Here is a 21,982-nt window from a genome sequence, read left to right as displayed (position 1 = left end):
ACCAAATACCAACAGAACTAGTCTGTAATTCTGTATGGTGTCTTACAACAGGATCTCTGATGCAATATTTTTTTAATTTTTTTTATTAGGTACAATATTTTTTACAATTCAGGTTTTCCAGTAATGTAGGCCTCACTGGGTGGCTTGCCCGTGCTGAGGCCTTCATTTTATAATATGAAATATAAACTACATAATACATTTAATGAGAAAAATTATACATTTAAAATTAAAAATTTATAATAATATATTTAAAATTAAAAAAAAATAGTACATTAAAAATAACCTTGTGTGTTTGTGAGTGATGTGTGTTTATATTGGTTTTGTGTGTTACGTGAAGGTTTTATTTGTATTTTATGCTATGAAATTTTGGTAATATTGTCTTTTTTGTTCTTTAATCCATTTTGTAATTTTGTGTGTGAATTTATTTTTACTTTCCTCAATTTTAATTTCAAGTTTTAAACTGTTGAAAGCTTTTATTGCATGGTATTGGTAGTGTCTTTGCCCAAAGCTTGAATTTACTGTCGGAGTTTTTATGTTTTCTTTGTACGCTTGTAGGGGGAATGAAGGGGGAATGGCTGCTTGATGATGTATGGTAAGATTTGGCTATCTCCTGTATTTTTAAGTAGAACTTATTATATAGGTTTGCACCAGGAGGTAGGTACTTTCTTAATTTAAGATCATTTTGCGTCAGTACCCCCGGAAAGGTGCACGAAAGGGAAAACTCAGATTTATGTATTTTGTTTTTAATTTGTTGGTCTATTTTAAAACCATAAAATTATGTTATTTAAAAATATCATCTACTTAAACAATTGTTTGTGGTGAAAAGGAGTTGAAATTGGGCCCACTAAATTATATTTTTTTAAGACTAACTAACTTTTTTGATCTGTGTTTGGGTATGATTCAGCAATAATAATAAATATAGGTTTAGCGAATTTAGCTCGCTTCAATATTTTAGTTGCATATTTCTGATAAAACATTTTATATTTTCCCTTCTGGTTTTTCTATTTGACTACATCTGAGTTTACCTTTGGAGTCGATATGTAGGATATGAGATTGTGAGGTTTTAGAATTGGTCTAATTAATTGAAACACTTTCCACTATTTGAATGTCAATAAAAATATTTATTAAAAAAGTATTCATTACAACCATTTTAAAAATTATTTTGCCATGATTGAAAGTCATATTAAGAGGTACGTCTGCGTGGCCTTTTTCATGCTAAACTGAAATTCGGTTTTGAGACCAAAATACTTAACCAAATTGAATAATTCTTTTTCTAACTAATCAACAACAGCTACTTTATTGATTTTTATTTTAAATTATAAAATATAGGCCATTAAAGAATTCATTTTTCATGATTTAGAGGCAACTTTGAATTGTGTCGTAATTCTAAAATTATATATTGTGTTCCAACGTAAATCAGTCGTTTGTAATTACAATGTAAGCCCTTTAAAATGTTTTTTGATGATTTATATTTCATAATATTTAAAAAACAAATTTTTACAATAATTATCTTTAATTCACAAATAATTGTCCAAGGTGCCTCCAAAAACGAAAAACAGATTTCTTTATTGGCCTTTATTTTAAAAATTGAAACACAAATTTACAAAGTAGTACATACAACTTTTGATTAAAACTATTTTGTTCGGTTGGGTATTTTAGCCTGAAATCCAAATTTAAGTGTTGCATGGAAAGGGTCACGCAGCCGTTCCTTTTAAGTAAAAAATTACATTTCTTAAAATAATAACACATGCACATAAAAGTTTTATAAATAATTTTATTTATTGGAGTCGACACGCTTCTCAAACATAATAATAATAAATGTAATTTAACCTTAAAAGCTCCATTATTTCGCGTTTAATCAACATAAATAAAATTTCTCGAAAAACTTATTCGGGGCCAAAGTAAAGATAGTGTATTAAAAACGCTTCACAGTATATTTAAATGAGACAATAATTAGTTCATGTGGATCTTTATTGTGCATAAAGGGATATTTCATTTAGAAAACTGTTTCTTGTGTCGAACTCCGTGGTACAGTTTTCAGCTTGTTTAACTTATTCAGTACACTGGCTGTTTTTTACTCCTTCTAAGCAGTGCCAGAAACCCGCCCAAGTGGAATGCAAAATAAATAGCCGTCATTCCCAGAATGTCCACGGAGAAGTTGTTCGGCCCAAATCCAAGGAAATCGAGGACCTCTCCTCCGGATCGGATGCAGGGTAGACCAGCTCTCACGTCACACTGGATGTCGGTGATGATCCCCCATTGCAGAATTGACACTGCCTCAGCGGCGTAGTAGAAAATGGACAGATATCGGATCCAGCCGACGTAGACTGAAATACTGGCGAGGTTGATGAAATTTCCAGCAAACATGTAGCCGACGAAATCGATTGGTACGGACACGAGAGAAGCAGTTGTTATTGACTCGAATGAGGCAGACAGCCAAGTTCCTAAAAACACGCAGAATCATTTATGAAAATCAGATGAATACTTGAATTTTAAAAGAATTATATAAAAATGTATGTTTACAAACCATAAGCAACCGCGCAGTTTGCTGCAAAAACCACAGGAACCAAAAAGATCAGGTACCCGAGAAAACCCCCTTTCAAACCCACAATCCAGAAGATGAGCGTCGTGTATATGATAGGTTCTATAACTGCTCGAGGAATCTGAAATATTAAGTTTTTACTTTAATTTTGTTTTTATTTAATGATTTCTTTATTCAGTGGTTTTTTTACATTTGTATTTTACAGTGTCATACAAAACTTGAGTAGTATTCAGTTTGATTGTAAGAAATCTCTCATTTTTACAATTTTTTTTCTAACTAATTTAATTTAAATCTTTATTAAGTACCTCTTTCCCTACAATGGTTGGATATTTTATTAGTTAGAATACATGACAATACAGTGTAATGGCGGTTACGTATTGCAATATGATAAATACATGATTTAACATTTTTTCCATGCAATATTTCATCCCGAGTCACATCTAATATTAAACTATCTAAACCATTTTCACTGAGTAGATTTTGATATTCTGTAATTAATTATTCTGACAAAACGGTACTTGTTACATTGTAAAGAAATTGATAAAACTTTCCTACATAAACCAAATAATTTTTTTGTAGTATCTCACCGAAAAGAGACCGGCTCTTGTGCTTGCTTAGTGGGGAAAGATTATTATTTTTATTTGCTCATAAAAAAATAATATTTATAAAAAAAACTTAGTAACCTTGCTCTACTTATTTATTTCAGACTTAAGATTATTTTTAGTAAATATTTGGCAACGTAACCTTGCTCTCCTTAATTATTGCTACTTGTGAATTTGAAATGGATAGTTATAATCGTTATCATACCAAAGACATGGTTTTACCAATAATGTTAATATATATCACGATCACTAAAGCCAGTGAGACTATGGCATCCTCAATTGGGGTATGTTGTGAGGCTGAAGGTAATGGGAAGGGGAAGGAGATGTGGGAGAGCAAGGTGGGGAAATACCTGGCTATTCAGATCTGGTCACCAAATACGGCCGAAGCCATTTCAAGCAGCATTTCACTTCTGAATGATACACCAGGGCGATACTGAGAGTATCTTCCACTCTGGAACGTGGCGAAAAAATACCATGTATTATTTTTAATTAAATTTGTGAAATATTTATTTTTGTACAATTTGTATAGGGCCGCTTTTGTGAGATATCACCTCAGGGGCGCTTCGAAATAACACAAATTAATCAAATAAAATTTACTTGCGCACGCCGGGATTGAAGCCGAGACCTCCAGCTTGTTAATCGAGAGCCTTACTCTTCAACCACGGAACTATATTATACTCGTATAATATTACAAATTACATGAAATTAGCGCACTTTACCCCCGGACACCCTGTATATGAAGGTACCTGAAAAATCATCTTGGAGAGGTAGTAGGGTGCTGGAGTGTAGAGTCCATTAGCTATTTCCCTCAGCAAGATGGATATCTCCGCAGGGAACTGGTTGAACACGGAGTAGATGAATGTGAAGATGGTCTCAGTGACGATAAGGTACATGAGGCCCTGCACGTTCTGGATGTCGTGTTGCTCTATAGACAACATGACGTTTTGGTACGGGATCGCTACGAGCAACGCTATACACTGGAAAAAAAATAAACTTGTACGTTTTATTTACAATTTAAACTACTAAATTAACTACTAACCTAACCTAATTAATGTGCACATATTACCGCAATATCTACAGTCGAGTTGACTTGATGTCAGTTATTGATCTTAGCAAATTCATACACGGAGAAAAATGAAGAATCAAATTATTAAGAATCTCTTTAAATTATTCGTAATCCGGTTAAAAACGGAATGGTGAGCTCTTAATGAATGAATTGATAGATTTCCTGATAAAATTTTAGTAAAATACTCTTACGAATGCATTATCACGATGTCGGAACACGTGTTCATAAAAAGTCTAATATTGTCGCATTTTGTCATTGTATTTTATCAAGGAAAATGAAATGTTTGGGCAGAGTATTGGCACATTGCTAGTCAATCCAAGGGAGCCTGCTATGCCTCAATACAAAGGACTATCCCATCAAAACCGTGGTTTCAGCAATTCCCCCATTTTCCAAAAAATTAATTTCTTCACTCATTCGAATGATGATCGGAAATTTTTCCATTCCTTCCCACCTTTTAAATTCACGTCCTTGACTCCCCAGATTCTACATTCTGTGGTCTAGAAGTGGGAACTTTAGATCACATATTTTTTGGTTATCCCTCTCTAAACAAATATCCTCTCTTCTATCAAGCCTTATCTAAAATTGCATCCCCTCCATTCAAGATCTCATCTCTTCTAAGTCTGAACTCGACTCCAATATTCATTATAATTTTGAAATTTGACTATTTAAATAAAATTAATATCTCAATTCACCTTTCATTTCTCCATAATTTTAAATGATGGCTAAGAAGGGTGAAAGCCAGAGATAATAGAAAAAAACTGTAGTGATTATTTTTGTTATAATTTCGTAGTTTTGTGTTCTCAATATTATATTGAGTTCACATTATGTATTTTTGTTGTTGTTATTAGTTAGACAGGAGCTCCTTAGTGCGGCTTTATTTTTAAAATATTGTTAAAAGCTTAAGAATTATAAGGATTATTAAAAAAATACATTAATTATAATAGGTAAATATCGATGTAAGTTAATACTTGCCAAAAATCCCAAAGTCTGGGCAATCCAAAGCCTTTTTTCATTTTTGGTTGCCACATAATTCCGCCATAACAACCAGTAAAACTGAATCAGGATTCCTGGAGTCTTTCTATAAAATAATTTAAAAATAAATACCCCTTGAGTTACCACATAATTAAGCGATACAAAGAAATGCAAACAAAAAAACAGATACCTTACATTGAAATGTATTGCTGGAATTCGGTCTCTCCCTGTAACAAAACAATATTTAATTAATTATCTAACTACTACGTAAACTGTTATTACACGTAAATATAAACAATGATAATTTAAGAATTTTAAGAATACTCGCGAGTTCATACACAAATCAAGAAGGCAATACGATTTTTAAAAATTTATTCACACAAATAATTAACTTATACCTAGTATAATTATTTTAAGAGGTTTAATTCTCTTTTTAACTAAATTAATTAGGTTTTCAGAAAAGGTTTTCAAAAAGGTCTCCATGTATAAAAATACTGGTTCCATAATAACTGTGTGGGGTTTATGTAAAAAAAAAAACAAAAAACTCATCAAAATTTATCTAAGTTCAACACACCTTTCAAAATTCATATAATGCCATTAAAAGCGGTTAAAAAACATATTAACCTTACCTACGTAACAGATTTAACCTATTTTTAGTTTCTTCACTTTTCATGAATTTACGTTATTTTTGTGTTGAATTGTCAAAACCGTCTCTGTAGACCCAATAGTTCCCAAAAATTTGATTAATAATCAATTTTTTCGAACTTGGAAATTTTCGCAATATATTGTTTTATACAGGGTGTCCGGAAACTCGTAGTACAAGCGGGAAACTGGTGAATCTACATCACATTTGGAGTCGATTTTGTAGTATATTTTTTTTTATTTGAGCGCTCGTTATCGAGTAAATCGAGTTAGAAGTTGATTTTTTTTAATCAAATTCTTATAAATTATTACTGAAGATCAAAGTACCCAACTAATTAAAACTATTTGAAAGTAAAACAAATGAAGAAACTCGGATTTGAAGCATTATTTTGAAATCACCCTTCATTTAATCCGGTGTAATCATAAAATATTTCTGCTCTGCAGGGTTAAAACATCTGTTGTTCAACCCTAAACACCAGAAAAAACTTTAACCCTAAAATAACCGAAAAATATTTTTTTTGGTTTTTTTTTTTTTGTGAAAATGCTCAAATCAAAAAACTTTATGTTTATTTGGGTTCCCCATGTGGTGTAGATTCTCCAGTTTCCCGCTTGTACTACGAGTTTCCGGACACCGTGTATATATATTTTTTTTAAATTTTATTTTATATATTTTATTTTTTTTATTGAATATATAAACACATTACAATAATTTACAAATGTAGATATTTCGAGGCTGATTGCGAAAAAAATAGAAATTTTTAACAAAAAATTGCCCAACTCAATTGAGAAATTATTTCTCGTGTTTGAGTTGGGGAGTGTTGTGAGTCATTATGGTTTATAGGTTGTAAAATTTCACTAGTTGATGTAGCTAAAAATTAACAAATAGCTATAAAACTAGATGATAAATTTGATAACACTATACACGGTGTCCGGAAACTCGTAGTACAAGCGGGAAACTGGAGAATCTACACCACATGGGGAACCCAAAAAAACATAAAGTTTTTTGATTTGAGCATTTTCAAAAAAAAACAAAAAAAAAAATTTTCGGCTATTTTAGGGTCAAAGTTTTTTCTGGTGTTTAGGGTTGAATAACAGATGTTTTAACCCTGCAGAGCAGAAATATTTTATGATTACACCGGGTTAAATGAAGGGTGATTTCAAAATAATGCTTCAAATCCGAGTTTCTTCATTTGTTTTACTTTCAAATAGTTTTAATTAGTTGGGTGCTTTGATCTTCAGTAATAATTTATAAGAATTTGATAAAAAAAAAAAAAAAAATCAACTTCAAACTCGATTTACTCGATAACGAAAGCTCAAATAAAAAAAATATATACTACAAAATCGACTCCAAATGTGATGTAGATTCACCAGTTTCCCGCTTGTACTACGAGTTTCCGGACACACTGTATAATTAAGAAAATAAGAAATTTAATTACAAACTAAAAAATAAAAAATAAAAATAAATTCTTCGGGAAATGCCCCCTCTCATATTCCAATGGACGCTGAAGAGGTTATGAGGGGAAACACAGATGAACCACCCCCTACATTGTTAATATTTCTCATTTCTATCCCTGTTCTTTGTGTTACATTATCGAAGCCTTGTCTGAACGTTTCATGAACATAAACCTCTTCCCTTTCTCTCCCTCCATAACAAATTCTAAAAAGGACGATATTTATCTAGTTATATTGTTTCACTCTTATTACTTATTATGTGGGATCTTATAAAAGAAAATGATAATACTGAATGACTATTTTAATTTCAATTAAAAAAGATACAAGACTTTTTTCGAAATTTCAATGTTTAGTGATCATGAGCCTGTCAGTATCTTCCTCTGCCTGCAGTACTAGATTTTTATGGTTTTCCATTTTTATTTTCAAAGATACAAGACTTTTTTCGAAATTTCAATGTTTAGTGATCATGAGCCTGTCAGTATCTTCCTCTGCCTGCAGTACTAGATTTTTATGGTTTTCCATTTTTATTTTCAACAGGTCGATGAAACAAATCTTGTTTTTGTCATTTGAGAAGAAATTCTCTTGAGAAACCTGAGCCATGGTTTTTTTTATCAAATATTACTTTCGGAGATGAGTGTGACTCGACTCTGCGAAGACTCTCGGAGCTCTTCGTGCATTTTTGTACAGCATCTGTTGGGTACTGCCACATTTGAAACGTAATGATCAGTGATATACACTGGGTGGTAGGTACTGTCAGCTATCGAACTAAATTATGAGCTTCGAGGCTGCACAACATTGTGAAGTAGATGCCTTCCGTCCACCACTGCAAATTTCGTTGTTTCTTGCGTCTCATCTAAGTTTACAGATTGCAATGCTGAAGATAATTAGGATTTCGTGCCCTTTCTCATTCCCCCTTCTGTGAGTAGTGACATTGGGATTGCTGACAGCTCGTATGTGAAGAAATCTCTCAATTTTTCTTTCGACTGTTTTAGGACACTTAACCTGTGAAACAGTGTTTAAGGATTGACAGTGACCTTTCTTTGATCAACAACAATAGTACTTACAGCTGAAGAAAGGGATATAACATTGTTGCCAGACGAGAAATGATGTGCTCCGAAGGGACTGGCCTTGAGGAAGAGGGAGTGGTATGGAGAGATTGGGGGAGGGAGAGATTGAGACTTAACCTGCAGCTGTCTATAACTGAACAATAAAGATGCCAGATTGATTGATTGATGCAAGATTGTCAAATTCCCACAGAATAACAAAAATTTCCGAGTAAGAAAAAATTGATAAATTTTTAAAACCTGTAATTTGGAAACAATAGGGTCTAAAGATACGGTTCTGGGCTCAAATTTAGCCTACTTTGGAAACGTACAGCATAGTTATAATCAGAGGATTAAAATTGCCAAAAATTGAAGAAAAGGGCAAAATTTAGTGTTTTTTTAGAATTTAGAAAATGTTGCGTTCGACGCTCGAGGTCGAAAACTTGGATTGGGCCAATATCATAAACAACTCACCACAAAATCAGAACTACCGGTTCTGACGCAAGGTACCCTCACTTTCAGGCAACAAGGTTACTGGACTATTGTAACAAGTTATTTATTTTAGCAGATTTTTCAAGCGCTTTATGTTGTTGTATCTGTTGTTATGAAAATTGTATGGCAACACTGATCATAACGAATTTCATGGAGTAAAATTTTGTGCATTTGGTGACTACAAAATGAATAATATAAGTGTCCAGACTTGCCATTGAACGCGCCATGGTTGTGGAGTTGAGATCAGGTTTATAGACCGCCTTCCCATTGGACATTTCGTGATGGCCGTTGATCTTGTATTGTGGTAGGGTGGTCCTGTCTGTGATGTCCCAAGCCTTGCACACGGTGCGGGACCTCTCCTCGGTGGATACCATATTTACATAGAACTCGGCTTCGTTGTAACCCACGGGGCAGTGGAGGCCTTGACTGAAATTAAAACGTATTTATTAGTATCATAACTTTCAATATGCAATTATTGTCTTGAATGACTATGATTTGGATGGTACGGAGCGTTTCGTATCCTATGGTTCATATGATAATTTCCCTTGTTTTACTAGGATACAAAAGCTAACTTTTCTATTTTCACAATATTTCTATAAGATTGACATTAGTAATAAAAATAACCCATCAGATCTTTCATTCAGATCGTGAATTTTCCATTTTTTCCATTATCCATTCCATAACTTTCAATTTTGTAATTATTTACAAATTAAATGTAGCTTAGCAATCAGCAAAGACTTTTATTATTTCGATCTTTAGAAACATAAAATGGGTAATTATTTTTGGGGTATTATGCCGTGTTGCGCTACCACCTCCTCCTTTAGCCAAAGTTTCGGACAAGATTACAGTGTCCATCATCAGGGCAGAGGTGTCCTGATGTAGTCTGATGATGGACACTGTAATGCTGTCCGAAACGTTGGCTAAAGTGTTTTGTTTGGTATTTTGAGGATAATTATATAGAACACTTTTGACTGTTATAATTGTCTATATTGTCAAGGACGACATAAGACTTGTTCCTTCAACATATCACCAGACAATAATAATCTCACTACCTACAGTAGTGATGTGACCTACTTAAGAATAGTGATGTGGGTAGATGTGTCCCTGATGTGACCTGATGATGGATACTGTAATGCTGTCCAAAACATTGGCTAAAGAAGGAGGAAGTGCAACACATACTCAAAAAACAATCACTATAATACTTTTGGCCGTGTAAATTTCAAATCATATCCCTAGAATGGCTAATTTATATACATTTCTTCGCGGGAGTTAGAACCACATTCCGACTAACTACATTTTGGTTTATAAACTTTCATCCCAATGGAGTTCGATACCTTATGTACTCCCCTTATCGTTAGAAACTTGAACCCAACGCGTTAGTTGGCTTTGATATGCCTGAAAAATATAAACAAATATTATATTATTGGTATGGCCAATATGACGATGAATGGGTTTAGAATTTATACGTTTCGCACGAATTGAAAGGCCATTTCGAAGACTTATGGATGTTTAATAATAGAGATAAGAAAGGTCACCTTAATCGTTAACATTGAAATTGTATTTATCTACATTTTGCACCCACTGGTTCACTAAAGCCAAACGGATGAAGGTCATGGCTATATCTATAAGGGATATCTCAATTCACGTTAATTTATCCGTCTTCAGAAATCTGAGTTGGTTCTGTATTATTAGTACACCACGAAAGGGTTAATGTATTGCGACGTCATTGGTTATAAAAATAATATCTTTTAAACTCCCCGCCTTGTGAGGGTGTGTTCAGGAAACCTTTTCGGAATGAAGATGAAAGTCTTCTTTAGTAACCACCCTCTCCTGTGACAAACTCGGTAGCGGGTCTCGGATGTAAAGATCAAGCGCCTTGTTGAAGACGAAACAGAAAACAAGAACCTAATTAAAACACACAAACAAGTGTGTACAAATGGGACCTCAATGACTCTGATTGTGTGAATGTTGACAAAACAAACCAGATAACTTCACTCCAATCCACAAATCCGTGATGAAGCTGGTGACTCGGGACCGTCAACTGGCTGAATAAACTCAGCATTCCTCTTTACCTCCACCAACTCTCCTCCACCATACTAAGAAGAATTACGTACCAAATTATAAAGTGAATATCTTAATGTAACTTATTTGAACTTTAAGAGACATTACATTTCATAATACTAGCAATAAAGTTAAAGAATACAGTTGTTTACAATTATTCAGTATAACCGTATCAGATCTGCGACGAACTCAGTAATACCTCCGGTTGTGGAACGAGTTCGGCTATAATGATAGATGTTTGCCGTGCAACATATTGAACATTTACAAACTATATTATTAGTTTTATCAAATGTAATTTATTTCATATTTGTCACTAGTTTGCAGTTTGAAATATAGAGTTATGAAATTGAGTCCATCATTTGAATAACCCTGCGAATATTATAAGTGCAATTCATCTAACCGACTGAAGAAGTTCCTGGCCTGTTCGAGGGGGCCCAGGAAAGCCACGCGGCCCCCCGAGAGCAGCATCAGCCGGTGGAAGAGCTGGAAGGTGCCCGAGGCGGGCTGGTGCAGCACACACAGCACGGCGCGCCCGGCAGCCGCCAGCGTGCGCAGGGTCGTCACCACAGAGGCGGCCCCCCAGCTGTCCAGCCCCGTGGTGGGTTCGTCGCAGAACAAGATCTGCGGGTCGTTGATCAGCTGAAAGGGTTGGAATTGTGAAATATTTATGATATTTTATGTAATAAAGTTTTTACTCCCATTTTGAATAAGCAGCCTTTTAATTTTAATCAGACCCTGAAGAAGTTTCCCTTCAATCTGTCTTGAAAGTGGCCATAAGTCTGATGGAACAGTGTTCCCTTGATTCTGTTTGAAAATCCCGGTGGAATTTATTAATTCTTTAAAAATCACTGCTATTAAGCCATTTGAGCAAGGTAAATATTTAAAATTTTAATAAAATAAAATAACCAACATTGTTAAACCACCATTTAATAAAACAAATTTCAACATTTTTGAAAACCGATGATTCTTGTATTGAAATACTTTGTATGCTAATGAAGGGATCATCGGTTTTGAAACTTGTTGATCATTTTTTATTAAATTGTTGTATAAACAAAACTTGTTATTTTATTCGTAGGTAGTGGCCTCAGAGGTTCCAACAAGCTGCTGAATTGATGACACTAAAATAACTTTTGACGAAACTGAAAATACACTACAAAGTTCGTTTAAATTATTTTGATTATCTCTTATTTGTTATCTCGCTTTGCATATTTTGTATGTGGCAATGTGACTCAAATCAAAACTTTACATTAGTATTATGTATTTTCTGTGTGCACATGGACTGCATTATTTATCGTTATTAACTGATTCACGGAAAATATCGGTAGGTAGGTGTTTTTATACATTACCTGAACTGCCAGTGACAGTCGTTTCTGTTCTCCTCCTGATAATGCAGATATCAGCGTATTGTAGCTTTTCCCGATTCCCATTTCTCGCACCAAATCCTTGACCCTTTTTTTCCTGCCTGCTTCTGTAGTGTGGCGATCCATTTTCATACGAGCCTGTGAGAAGAGACCATGTTTAATCCTTTTTTAAAACAGAGAAAAATTTTCATTGATATTTTTTTAAGTGTTCATTAAGATCCTTAAAAAAGTGTGTACCTATATAAATAATAATCATAAACTTCTTGACGCATTGCTGTATACATTTTTGAATAAAAGTTCTAAGTTCTTCATGCATTTATTATGAAGGTTCTTTAGACACAAATTAATCCAGTGGAATTAGGTTGGCAATGGTGACTGCCTGATTTACCATGAAGTTCATGTGCTCCTTGACTGTGAGGGACTGGATGGCCAGGTCCTGCTGGGGCACGAAGCCCGAGATGCCCGCCAGTACGCGGCGTGACACCGCCCTGCCGTTCAGCAGCAGGTCCCCGCTCACGTCGCCCTGTACTCGCATGCTGACTGCTGCCATTAGGGTCGTCTTTCCAGCGCCACTGAAATGTGATTTTGAATGAGGTTAAGAACGTCGAACTCAAATTCGGATTCAACGACCATTTTTTTTATGATGCATGAAGAACCGCAAGAAACAAAGAATAAAGAAGATCACAATAAATTCGATGTGGACGTGTTTCGAGAAATTGGCTTCATCGTCAGTTTGAAATTTTCATGTCAAAGCTAGGCGAGCATTTCCGGGTGAGCGGCGAGTATTTTTGTATGCATGCTACAGGACAGATCCATAAACACGTAGGTACAGAAATGCTCCTGTTACGCATGATTGGACGGACATGTCCGTACGTGAATACTAGAACCAAAAAGTATGTCAGTAGTAACATCGGTTTCCATTCAAATTTACATGGACGGTACTCAATGGTAAGAGAAAGGACTCACATTTATAGTGTATACATATTGATCTGATAATTATGTTTTTTTCACAAATTATGAAAACAATTTAAAAGTAATTGTTAACAGAATCCAGTTTCAAGGTTGTATAAATACTTAATACTGTATGTCATTGAATACCATTCACCTTATCAAAGCCATCACCTTAAATCTACAACCGACACACAGTTGCCGAAATGACACACAGTAGAATATTTATCTGCAGTTATCAGTTGTTTTAATTTTTTTCTTATCAAGCTATACGAGTTGGTTTTTATAGGTCAATGAGAGGATATTTAGAAATTACCTTGGTCCCATAATGACGGTCAAAGTTCCGGATTCAATGGAGCCATTCACTGAAATCATAACAAAACGCATTTATAAACCAAGAAATTAAAGTTTGACAGCTTCAATAATAAAAATAAAATTTTGATAATAACAAAAATAATTAAGACAAGACCCTACCCTACCCAAAGACAATACCCTAAAATAAGGTCGGAATCTTATCGAAATCGAAGAAGCCATTCATAAAAATATGCCTTATCAAATCTCTAAAATACTAATGAAGTAAAATGCAAACAATGTTCGGCGTGCGGCCCGGCGTAATGGACGGACTTGAACTTGGACTCGAATTTGCTCTAGTTGGCCCAGAAAATTGATCTTTCTTTTGAGTTTATTTCAATTATTTCTGATGAACGTATTTCTAAAATATCAGATGTTTCTAGAGGAATCTTTCTGTAAGTTACTATTTCATCGTCTAGAAAAATAAAAACTGGGGCATACCGCTAATTTTATGGTTGAAAAACATTTTATAAAATTTCAAGGTATTGTTTTAATATATAATACATCCGTATATTATCGTTACGAATTCGTCGGAATTAATTAAGTGTGATATGATGAGCCTCGAGCGAACCCCCTGAAATAAAGTACTGTTAATTTATTATCAATCCGGTGAAATTAGTTATTCGTTTTCCTGTTAAAAACGGGACTGCAGGCCTTTAACGAATGAATTCACAGTGTTTCTAACGAAGTAGCAGTTAAAAGCAAATGTTTTATGAGGACGGCGGAGCCATCGTTCATACAAATATTGATATTGACATACTGATATTGTCGCATTCGGTCATTCTCGATATATTTTCAATGACTAATATTTTATCAGGAAATTGGCACGCTATCACTTTTTTTACAGGACCATTTTGTCCATACCTTTGTCAAGCACAAGATTCCTCTCATAGCGCGTATTCCAGAAGCTGGAGGAGACCTTGCGCCTGCCCCAAACGCTTAGCCCTCGCCACGAGAGTGTCAGCCCCCCGGGCGCGCGCCCCCCTCCGCCGAACTCCTCCCCGTACGCCACTGGCACCTGCAGCTTCTCCATCCTGTAGGGGGCGGCGTGGCTCATCGGGAACTGATGTCACGATACTGAAAAAGAGGAATTCAAAAAATAATAATAATCAAGCATTTGAGGATTTTCTAATACAAAATTGATTTTTTTTTATTTCAGAACTTGAAATAAATATATGGTAGATACTTTCAGTATCGCCCTGGTAAAAGAATACAATTCAGAATGCCAGTGCTTACTAAATGCATACCGTTGATAGTTCCGTCATAAACTCCTTTTTCATTTTTCACAATAAAGACGCAGGTAAAGGCGGTTACAAGTTACAAGTACAACAGAACTCTCAACACCAAAAGTTCAAATAGATTTATGTCATGCACGCGTCTAAGTTAAGAGGAAGCTACAAGCCAAAAATGTGTATATTCTTGGTATACCTTATATTGTAGGTAATAGGCATTAAAATGCTTGACAAACGGATTCTAGAATCGTTCGATTTCAAGCACAAAACTGGTTTTTATTTATTTCTTAAATAATTTTATAAGAAAGCAAAAAAGTTAATCAAGTGAAACTGTCACAGAAAATCTTAGCTATAATACTGCATTTTTAAAAATTGTTTCCTTTATGTGCTCATACATTTCTTTGAAAAAAAATTTTTTTTTAATAGTTTACATTTACATTTTTTATTGAGTAATTTATTATTTTATTTGTATTCTACTCAAACGAAACGATAGGAAAACCTTCAATTTATCTAAAAAATATTTTTTGGTATTCATAATATACACCAATTAGTTATAAAGATTAATCAAAATAATGATTTAGCATTAAGCTTCGCCTTAATAAGTGCTCGGCCAGAGTTCAACACGATTTGCGGTGCGGGAGCGGTGCGGTGTACTTAAACATATGAAATGTCGATAACAACATTGTTATTGATGTTTTGATTCATGATTTGATTTATTACAGAAGACCTCCTTTAATGAGATATGAACTCTGACACTCTAACAGGGGGCAGTGAAACAAGGGCATCCATATCGGTGCATGGAGCATTATTTAGGTTGACTCCACGTCAAATCTATCAAAATAATATTATTACTATGTAACTTTGTTGTGGAGTAATAAACATTACGAGCTCATTATAAATTTTATTTATTAATTTTAATCCCCTAGTGAGCTTTTACATGATACATATTTTACAAGATTTTCTGCATAACGCGGTGACAACAGAAGGTTTTTATTTTGAAAATAACAATTTATGTTTAGTTTAAATATGGATTAAAGACCAAAAAAGGCTTTATTAAAAAAATACATATCTAAAAAGAATAAAAAATATGCCTACACAGTATACATATTATACACAACTGGACCAATAATTACAAACATTATTCTTTGTTTTTGAAACTGCCTTAATTATTTTTTTTTAAATTTAAATTTCCGACTTTATGTCCGGGTTAAATCTTCCCCATAGGAAAAACTAAACCCTTCCACACACTTTTCCACAAATGATCATCTACTCAATCAACATTATGCAAGTGCATTATATAAGCAAAATAAATACAAAACAATACAAGAACAAAACGTCAACTCACCAGAGATCAAATGGGAAAATAGTTCACCGACTCCAGATATTTTCATATCAGAGGGTTCGGCTCGGTAGAACTCCTAACAGGGCCTATAAATCCTACTGATCCCTCAACATAAATATTTAAAAAAATCTTTTGTTATCCTACATGTATTCAAAATGACCGACTTTTGCATCTTTATATATAATTTTTTTGATAGATCTAATACGCCTAAATTTTTAATGAGAGAGCTAGGTATAATGCCAGTAGCCGAAATAATAATTAATATTTTTATTTACTTCTTTTATTTTATTTCTTAATATTTCATTTATATCTGATAGTATTATTATCCTAGCGTCTGGACGATGTAGGTCCTCTGATTGGTCAAATTCAAATTGCATGTTTCGGATAAATTCTGCATAGGGGGTCTGCAGGCAAAAACATACCACTCTGCCCCTCAATTTTAAGCAACCAATTTTAAAATTTTAATTTTAGTTTAATTTCGTTTTGCAGGCGACCGGATCCAAAAAAAAAGACATTAAAAATTAAGACCCGATTTCATACTGAAATAGAATCGCCACATGTAATATGATATTTCTTCAAAATTATCGTTTCTGCTCATATAATTTTTGGATAATATCGAAGAAAATATGTTTTAGAAGGTTCATAATCCATTGGATTAATTACATAACAGTGAAAATTATCCACAATTACGTGATTATGTTTGACGTTTATAAAAAAGCACGCGTTCCTTCAACATGGCTGATACGCACGGCGGCAATAGATGGCCGACAGAGCGCACCTCTGGCGGTGTAAGAACGAACCAAATGCCTGGCGCGAATATTTAAATATGCAAAATTAATTGACCATTAACAAGCGTTTAATAAGAAAATTTCTTCTGGAAGCTTATCACTTTGCAATGGCATTTTTCATTATTATTTATAATTTTTTTTTGCTTACTAATTTTATCTGATTTTATATTCACATGTTTTCTAATTTATAAAATTTCAAAATTATTTATTTGCGATGCTTTAATCCTGAGTGAAGTATTTTAAGACCTTCATTTTTATCGAAAGTGTGATTTAAAAGATGATTTGCAAACTCAGATTCACTATTTCCACTTAGAGCCCTGAGATGTTTTTTAGTTCTGACTTCAAAGTTTCTATTGGTTCTACCTTTGTAAAAGAAATTACAATCATCCCAATTGAGTTTATAAACTCGCCATCTTTATTATTAAGAATATATTTCTTCATTTTGTTATTAGTGTAAAACTCCGGTTGAATAGTATCAGGAATGTTTTTATATATAATTTTAGAAGTATCGTTATCTACAAACAGAATTCTACGCTATTGGTTATTTATATCTTAAGAAATAGGGTAAAAATACCGTTTGAAGAGAATATGTTTAATTTTTTTATTAAGTATTTCAACTATCAATTTATTAGAATAACTGTTATTAAATGCTATTTATCTTATGGATATATTGTTTTATGGTTATATGCTATTTGTTTTTTTCAGGTCTTAAAATACTTCACACAGGATATAAAGCATCGCAAATAAATAATTTAGAAGTTTTAGAAATAAGAAAACATGTCAATATAAAAGCAGATATAATAAACAAGATTTTTTTTTTATAAACTCTATTTAAAATATTTTACCACTTAACTGGTCTTTGATATTGTAATTCCTAATTCTTATAAACCCAGCCTACCCTTACCCCTCCCCCCTACTTCCACTTCTTCTTTCCAATTGTAATCTATATTTAATTTTTGACTTCGGTGTATACTTCGTTCATGAAACATGTATTGGTTACATATAATAAAGTGATGTTAACAAAGTTATTTGTTTTTTAATAAAATAAAGTTTAATCGGATAACATTATTTTATCTATTTCCGTTGTATATCAATGCATACGTACACAATAAAATGTAAACATTATATTTATTTATTAATTGGACAATTTGCATAGCGCCGCTTTTGTGAGATATCACCTCAGGGGCGCTATATTGTAATAATCTACCTTTATATATAGATTTTTACTCTCCGGATGAAGGTTTATATTTAATCTAACTTTAAACTTTATTAGATACAGTAACAGTTTTAGGTAAAGAATTACCACCAGTTGGAGTAAAATTAACACCTTTTAATTAAACCGACTGTTAATCTCATCGCACAATTTTATCCAAAAACACGGGTACAATTAATCAATATGTAATAATCTATTATTTCATTCAACTTTGTTATAACTATCTTTAATTGTTGTGACAAACTGTACGATATTGATTCAACTTATATACATTGACGGTTGTAACACATATTTAAGCACTGCAAGTCTCCTATGAGCAAATTATATTAGGTACCATAACAGTTAATATCAGTTGTATACATGTAGTCAATAATAGTGTTTCATTTGAAATAATCTATCACAAATACGTAAAATTTCATTTATTCAAACAACTGTCATTCTTCTTATGCCTAAATTGAGCATGTTATTTTTTTTATCACATTTTTCGTCGTGGATTATAATACTAACTTTCTGATTATATATCTATATATATTACTTAAAGTCATAGTTTTCTAGGAAAATTATATGAAATGGAGTTATAAGCGAGATTAAATTTAATTTTTTTTTAAATTTTTTATTATTATTATTTTTTTTTATTGGTAAAAAAAAGATACACAATATTGAATATAGTACAGTTATTAATTACATAATATATGTATTTGATGTACCCCTTATTAACTAACTACTTAACTACCCCTTATTCATTAACTACTTCCTGTTCCGTGTTTTAACAATATATACTTACCCTCTCTCTGTGAATGATCTAATATCTATCTATTAAATGTAACTGTTGTTTGTATCACTTAAACTGGGCGAAGCCCAACCAAGTGCCGCCCGCAGGGCCTAGCAGCAAAAACCCGCGGAGCGGGTTTTTAACGGCTAGTTTCAATAAATATATTTAATTTCAATACAGTCCATTACGAACATATTTTGTCACATAAAATTTTAAAACGGGTAAACACCCAGTGTTAATGTATCGATAAAAAATAGGTAAATTTATTTATTTTTGTAAAGACACCATTGAATGTATTAGGGTGTGTACATAATTACCACTTATGTATATCTTTTTAAAATTTATAATACGAAGTAAAGTAAAATACGAAAGTCAGATAACAGTAAAACTTATAATAAATGATACCAAATGTTAATAAAAGATAAAACTGCGTAAGTAAATAATAAGTAGTAAACGCAAGTACACAATTTAAGTAATTTTGAGTTAGCACATAGTAGTTTAAAAATATTATTATTTAATGATTAACTAGTGTTTAAGAGACAAGGTTTTTTTATGCATAGCATAGAGGATAACATATTATTTAAAAAAAATTATTAACATGAAACACCGATATAAATTCAAAAAATCTTACGTAATAAGCGTAGCCAGCGATCCCGAATAATAACCTATTGCAAACATAACCATGTAGTTAGTTGTAAGGGTGATAAACTACATTGAATAATATTCATTTTGAAAGAAAACCTCAATTCAATTTGAAAGATTTACTAACGAATGTAATATAGGTAAAAATGAGTATTGCAAATTAATTAAGAATATCTTCACATTATCAACTAATGAATTGATAGGTACATAGGGCTGCAGTCTTGTTTTAACAGATTCTTAATAAATTAGCAATACTAATTTTTCTCCGTGTACATAAGGATATTATGTTTAAAAGGTTTACCTACAGTTCAAATACCACAATGCACGGCTTCACTAATTAAAACGTCAATAATCACACCAATAAGTTGAATAGTCGGAAGTAATTCAAATCATTTATTTACTTGGTAATATTAAAATATTGATAAGTAATTTTAATTTAAGGAATATACAAAATTGTCAAGTAACAATCGGTTTATAATTACACGATATAGGATTAAAAATATTTTGTTATATTAGCTGATAAATGAAAAGACTCACCAATAACTATTTATAAATGTAACACACTTTTATTTGAACGATTATCATATTAATTCTTTCAATAAGGGAGTTAAGAAAACGTAACACAATTAAACTAAGTTTTGTCGTATAGATTTGACGTGAAGGTAATAAAATGAATGCAATTAAAAGCACAGTTATATCACACAATACAGGCACACAGGGTTTGCAACTTCAGACTTCGGTACAACATCGTCGTACAGGCGAACCACGTAGAAGCATTCTCATACGAGTGCCTTCAAGAGGCAATCAGTTGGAAAGGTGAACACACAACATTAAAATGATGTTAAATAATTGCCGTTTTTTCATAAGAATTTAAATTTAATACTTAATGTATTCCATTTGCATTCCATTTAATACCTGAAATTAATTTAATTCCAGCAATTTGTTCAACCTCAACACTCTTTTAAATGATCTGAAAATTCCTAAATAGTCGAACAGATTTTCACTGACCATTTTAGTATTTCTATACTAAATTCTAAATGATTTATTTGATAGTCAGAATTGCTTGCATTGAGAAGCTTTCAATTCCACTACATAATACTAGAAGACGGGATTTATTTCAGTGCCGAAAAGCGGCGTCCGGAGCAGACTGCGCCTGACTTTTAGTCTTGAATAGGTATCTACCTAGCGGTAAATTTTCCTTTAAAGTTTTTAATAATTGTGACGAATCAAATTTCGCCACAAATTAAAAATTATTCGAAACATATAAGTGAATTGTGTAGGTATATCTCTGTCTAAACGAGTAGGAATAGGTATGGAACGAAGAAAAGTTCGATATTCAAACAATTTCCCAACACGCCTAGTTTGAAAAAGTGAAGTTAGAGTACGATTTTAAGGCAGTGGTTTATCTGTGTTAGCGTTTACGCGGTTGAGTATATCACAAAATCCTTTATAAAAACGAGAATATTTACACATTTACCTTGCTCTTCCAAAACTACAATGAACACACAAACGCGGTAGTATCGCCACCTGCGAGCACTCACCTCACCACAAAATGAAAAATATTATGTGGAGAAATGCAAATTAACCAGTTACTTATTTTATTAAAAAAGCGTATTTAAAGATCGCTCATGCGTTACTTATAAAGGAAATCGGAATATAATTAATTTGCATCTAAAGATTTTTAATATTGAATTTTTATTGGAATAACTTTTCTCATCAGTGTAATATATCTTTGAAGAAGAAGATAATACTAATAAATCTTAACGAAACACGTTACAGAACAAGAAAAAAATGTGACGCTCTCAACAAGGAATCTAAACCAGGATCTCTGTATTTCAAACCTGTTAGTTATTTTGAAATATGTTAAGCTTTACAAAATTTCCTAGTTAATTATGTAAGTCAAATGCGTACACAAGGTTTGAGATATAACGGTACAGATTCTGGTTATTTGTTCCACGCATGTTTATACAAGATTTCATAATACCTCAGACATATCAAATGTATGTAATATCGTAAATAACGATAAACAGCAACTACTTCTAGTTATCAGTCTATAATTATGCAAATATTTAATCAAATTCAATGAACTGTGGCCGATCATTTCACTATAGAATCAGTTTTATTAATAACGAATCAAATATTATGACCAAGGATGTTGAGTTGATACAAATTTGTGAAGAATGTGTAGTAAATATTTTTTTCATAAAAAAATAAGTGATTATAAATAAACTTGAGTTATTGATCTTTCTATTGTAAATTTTAGGCTGTTGGAAGCAGTCGGTCCAAAAAGTCCTCAAGATTAATAATCACGTCATATATATGTGTGATTATTAATCTTATACAGGTAGGTGCCTACTCATATATACATATGTGAGTAGGCACCTATAAGATTAATTAAAATGGCAAGTCTGTGAAAAATTGAGTAAATACCCGTATTAATTACTTTTTAAAAAATAATAAC

The 21,982-nt window shown here is 32.7% G+C and overlaps 1 protein-coding gene across 1 annotated transcript; it reads right to left on the bottom strand.

Annotated features, from left to right (window-relative positions):
* Nucleotides 1-1,171: 1,171 nt before the first annotated feature.
* On the bottom strand, nt 1,172-20,271 carry LOC149424890 (protein scarlet-like). The gene is made up of 12 exons (XM_089646861.1): nt 20,059-20,271; nt 14,397-14,609; nt 13,498-13,546; nt 12,622-12,805; nt 12,219-12,371; nt 11,273-11,511; nt 9,020-9,237; nt 5,373-5,409; nt 5,183-5,288; nt 3,891-4,121; nt 2,528-2,663; nt 1,172-2,444 (listed from the first exon to the last, which is right to left on the bottom strand). The coding sequence occupies exons 2-12, from the start codon at nt 14,587-14,589 to the stop codon at nt 2,056-2,058; spliced, it is 1,935 nt and encodes a 644-aa protein (XP_089502987.1). The 5' UTR covers nt 14,590-14,609; nt 20,059-20,271; the 3' UTR covers nt 1,172-2,055.
* Between the last annotated feature and the right edge of the window lie 1,711 nt (nt 20,272-21,982).

The sequence above is a fragment of the Hesperophylax consimilis genome, chromosome 3, assembly GCF_061612785.1.
Source record: "Hesperophylax consimilis isolate HC1 chromosome 3, BYU_Hcon_1.0, whole genome shotgun sequence".
NCBI classification, from domain to species: Eukaryota; Metazoa; Arthropoda; class Insecta; order Trichoptera; family Limnephilidae; genus Hesperophylax; species Hesperophylax consimilis.
This window is presented reverse-complemented; position numbering and strand designations above follow the sequence as displayed.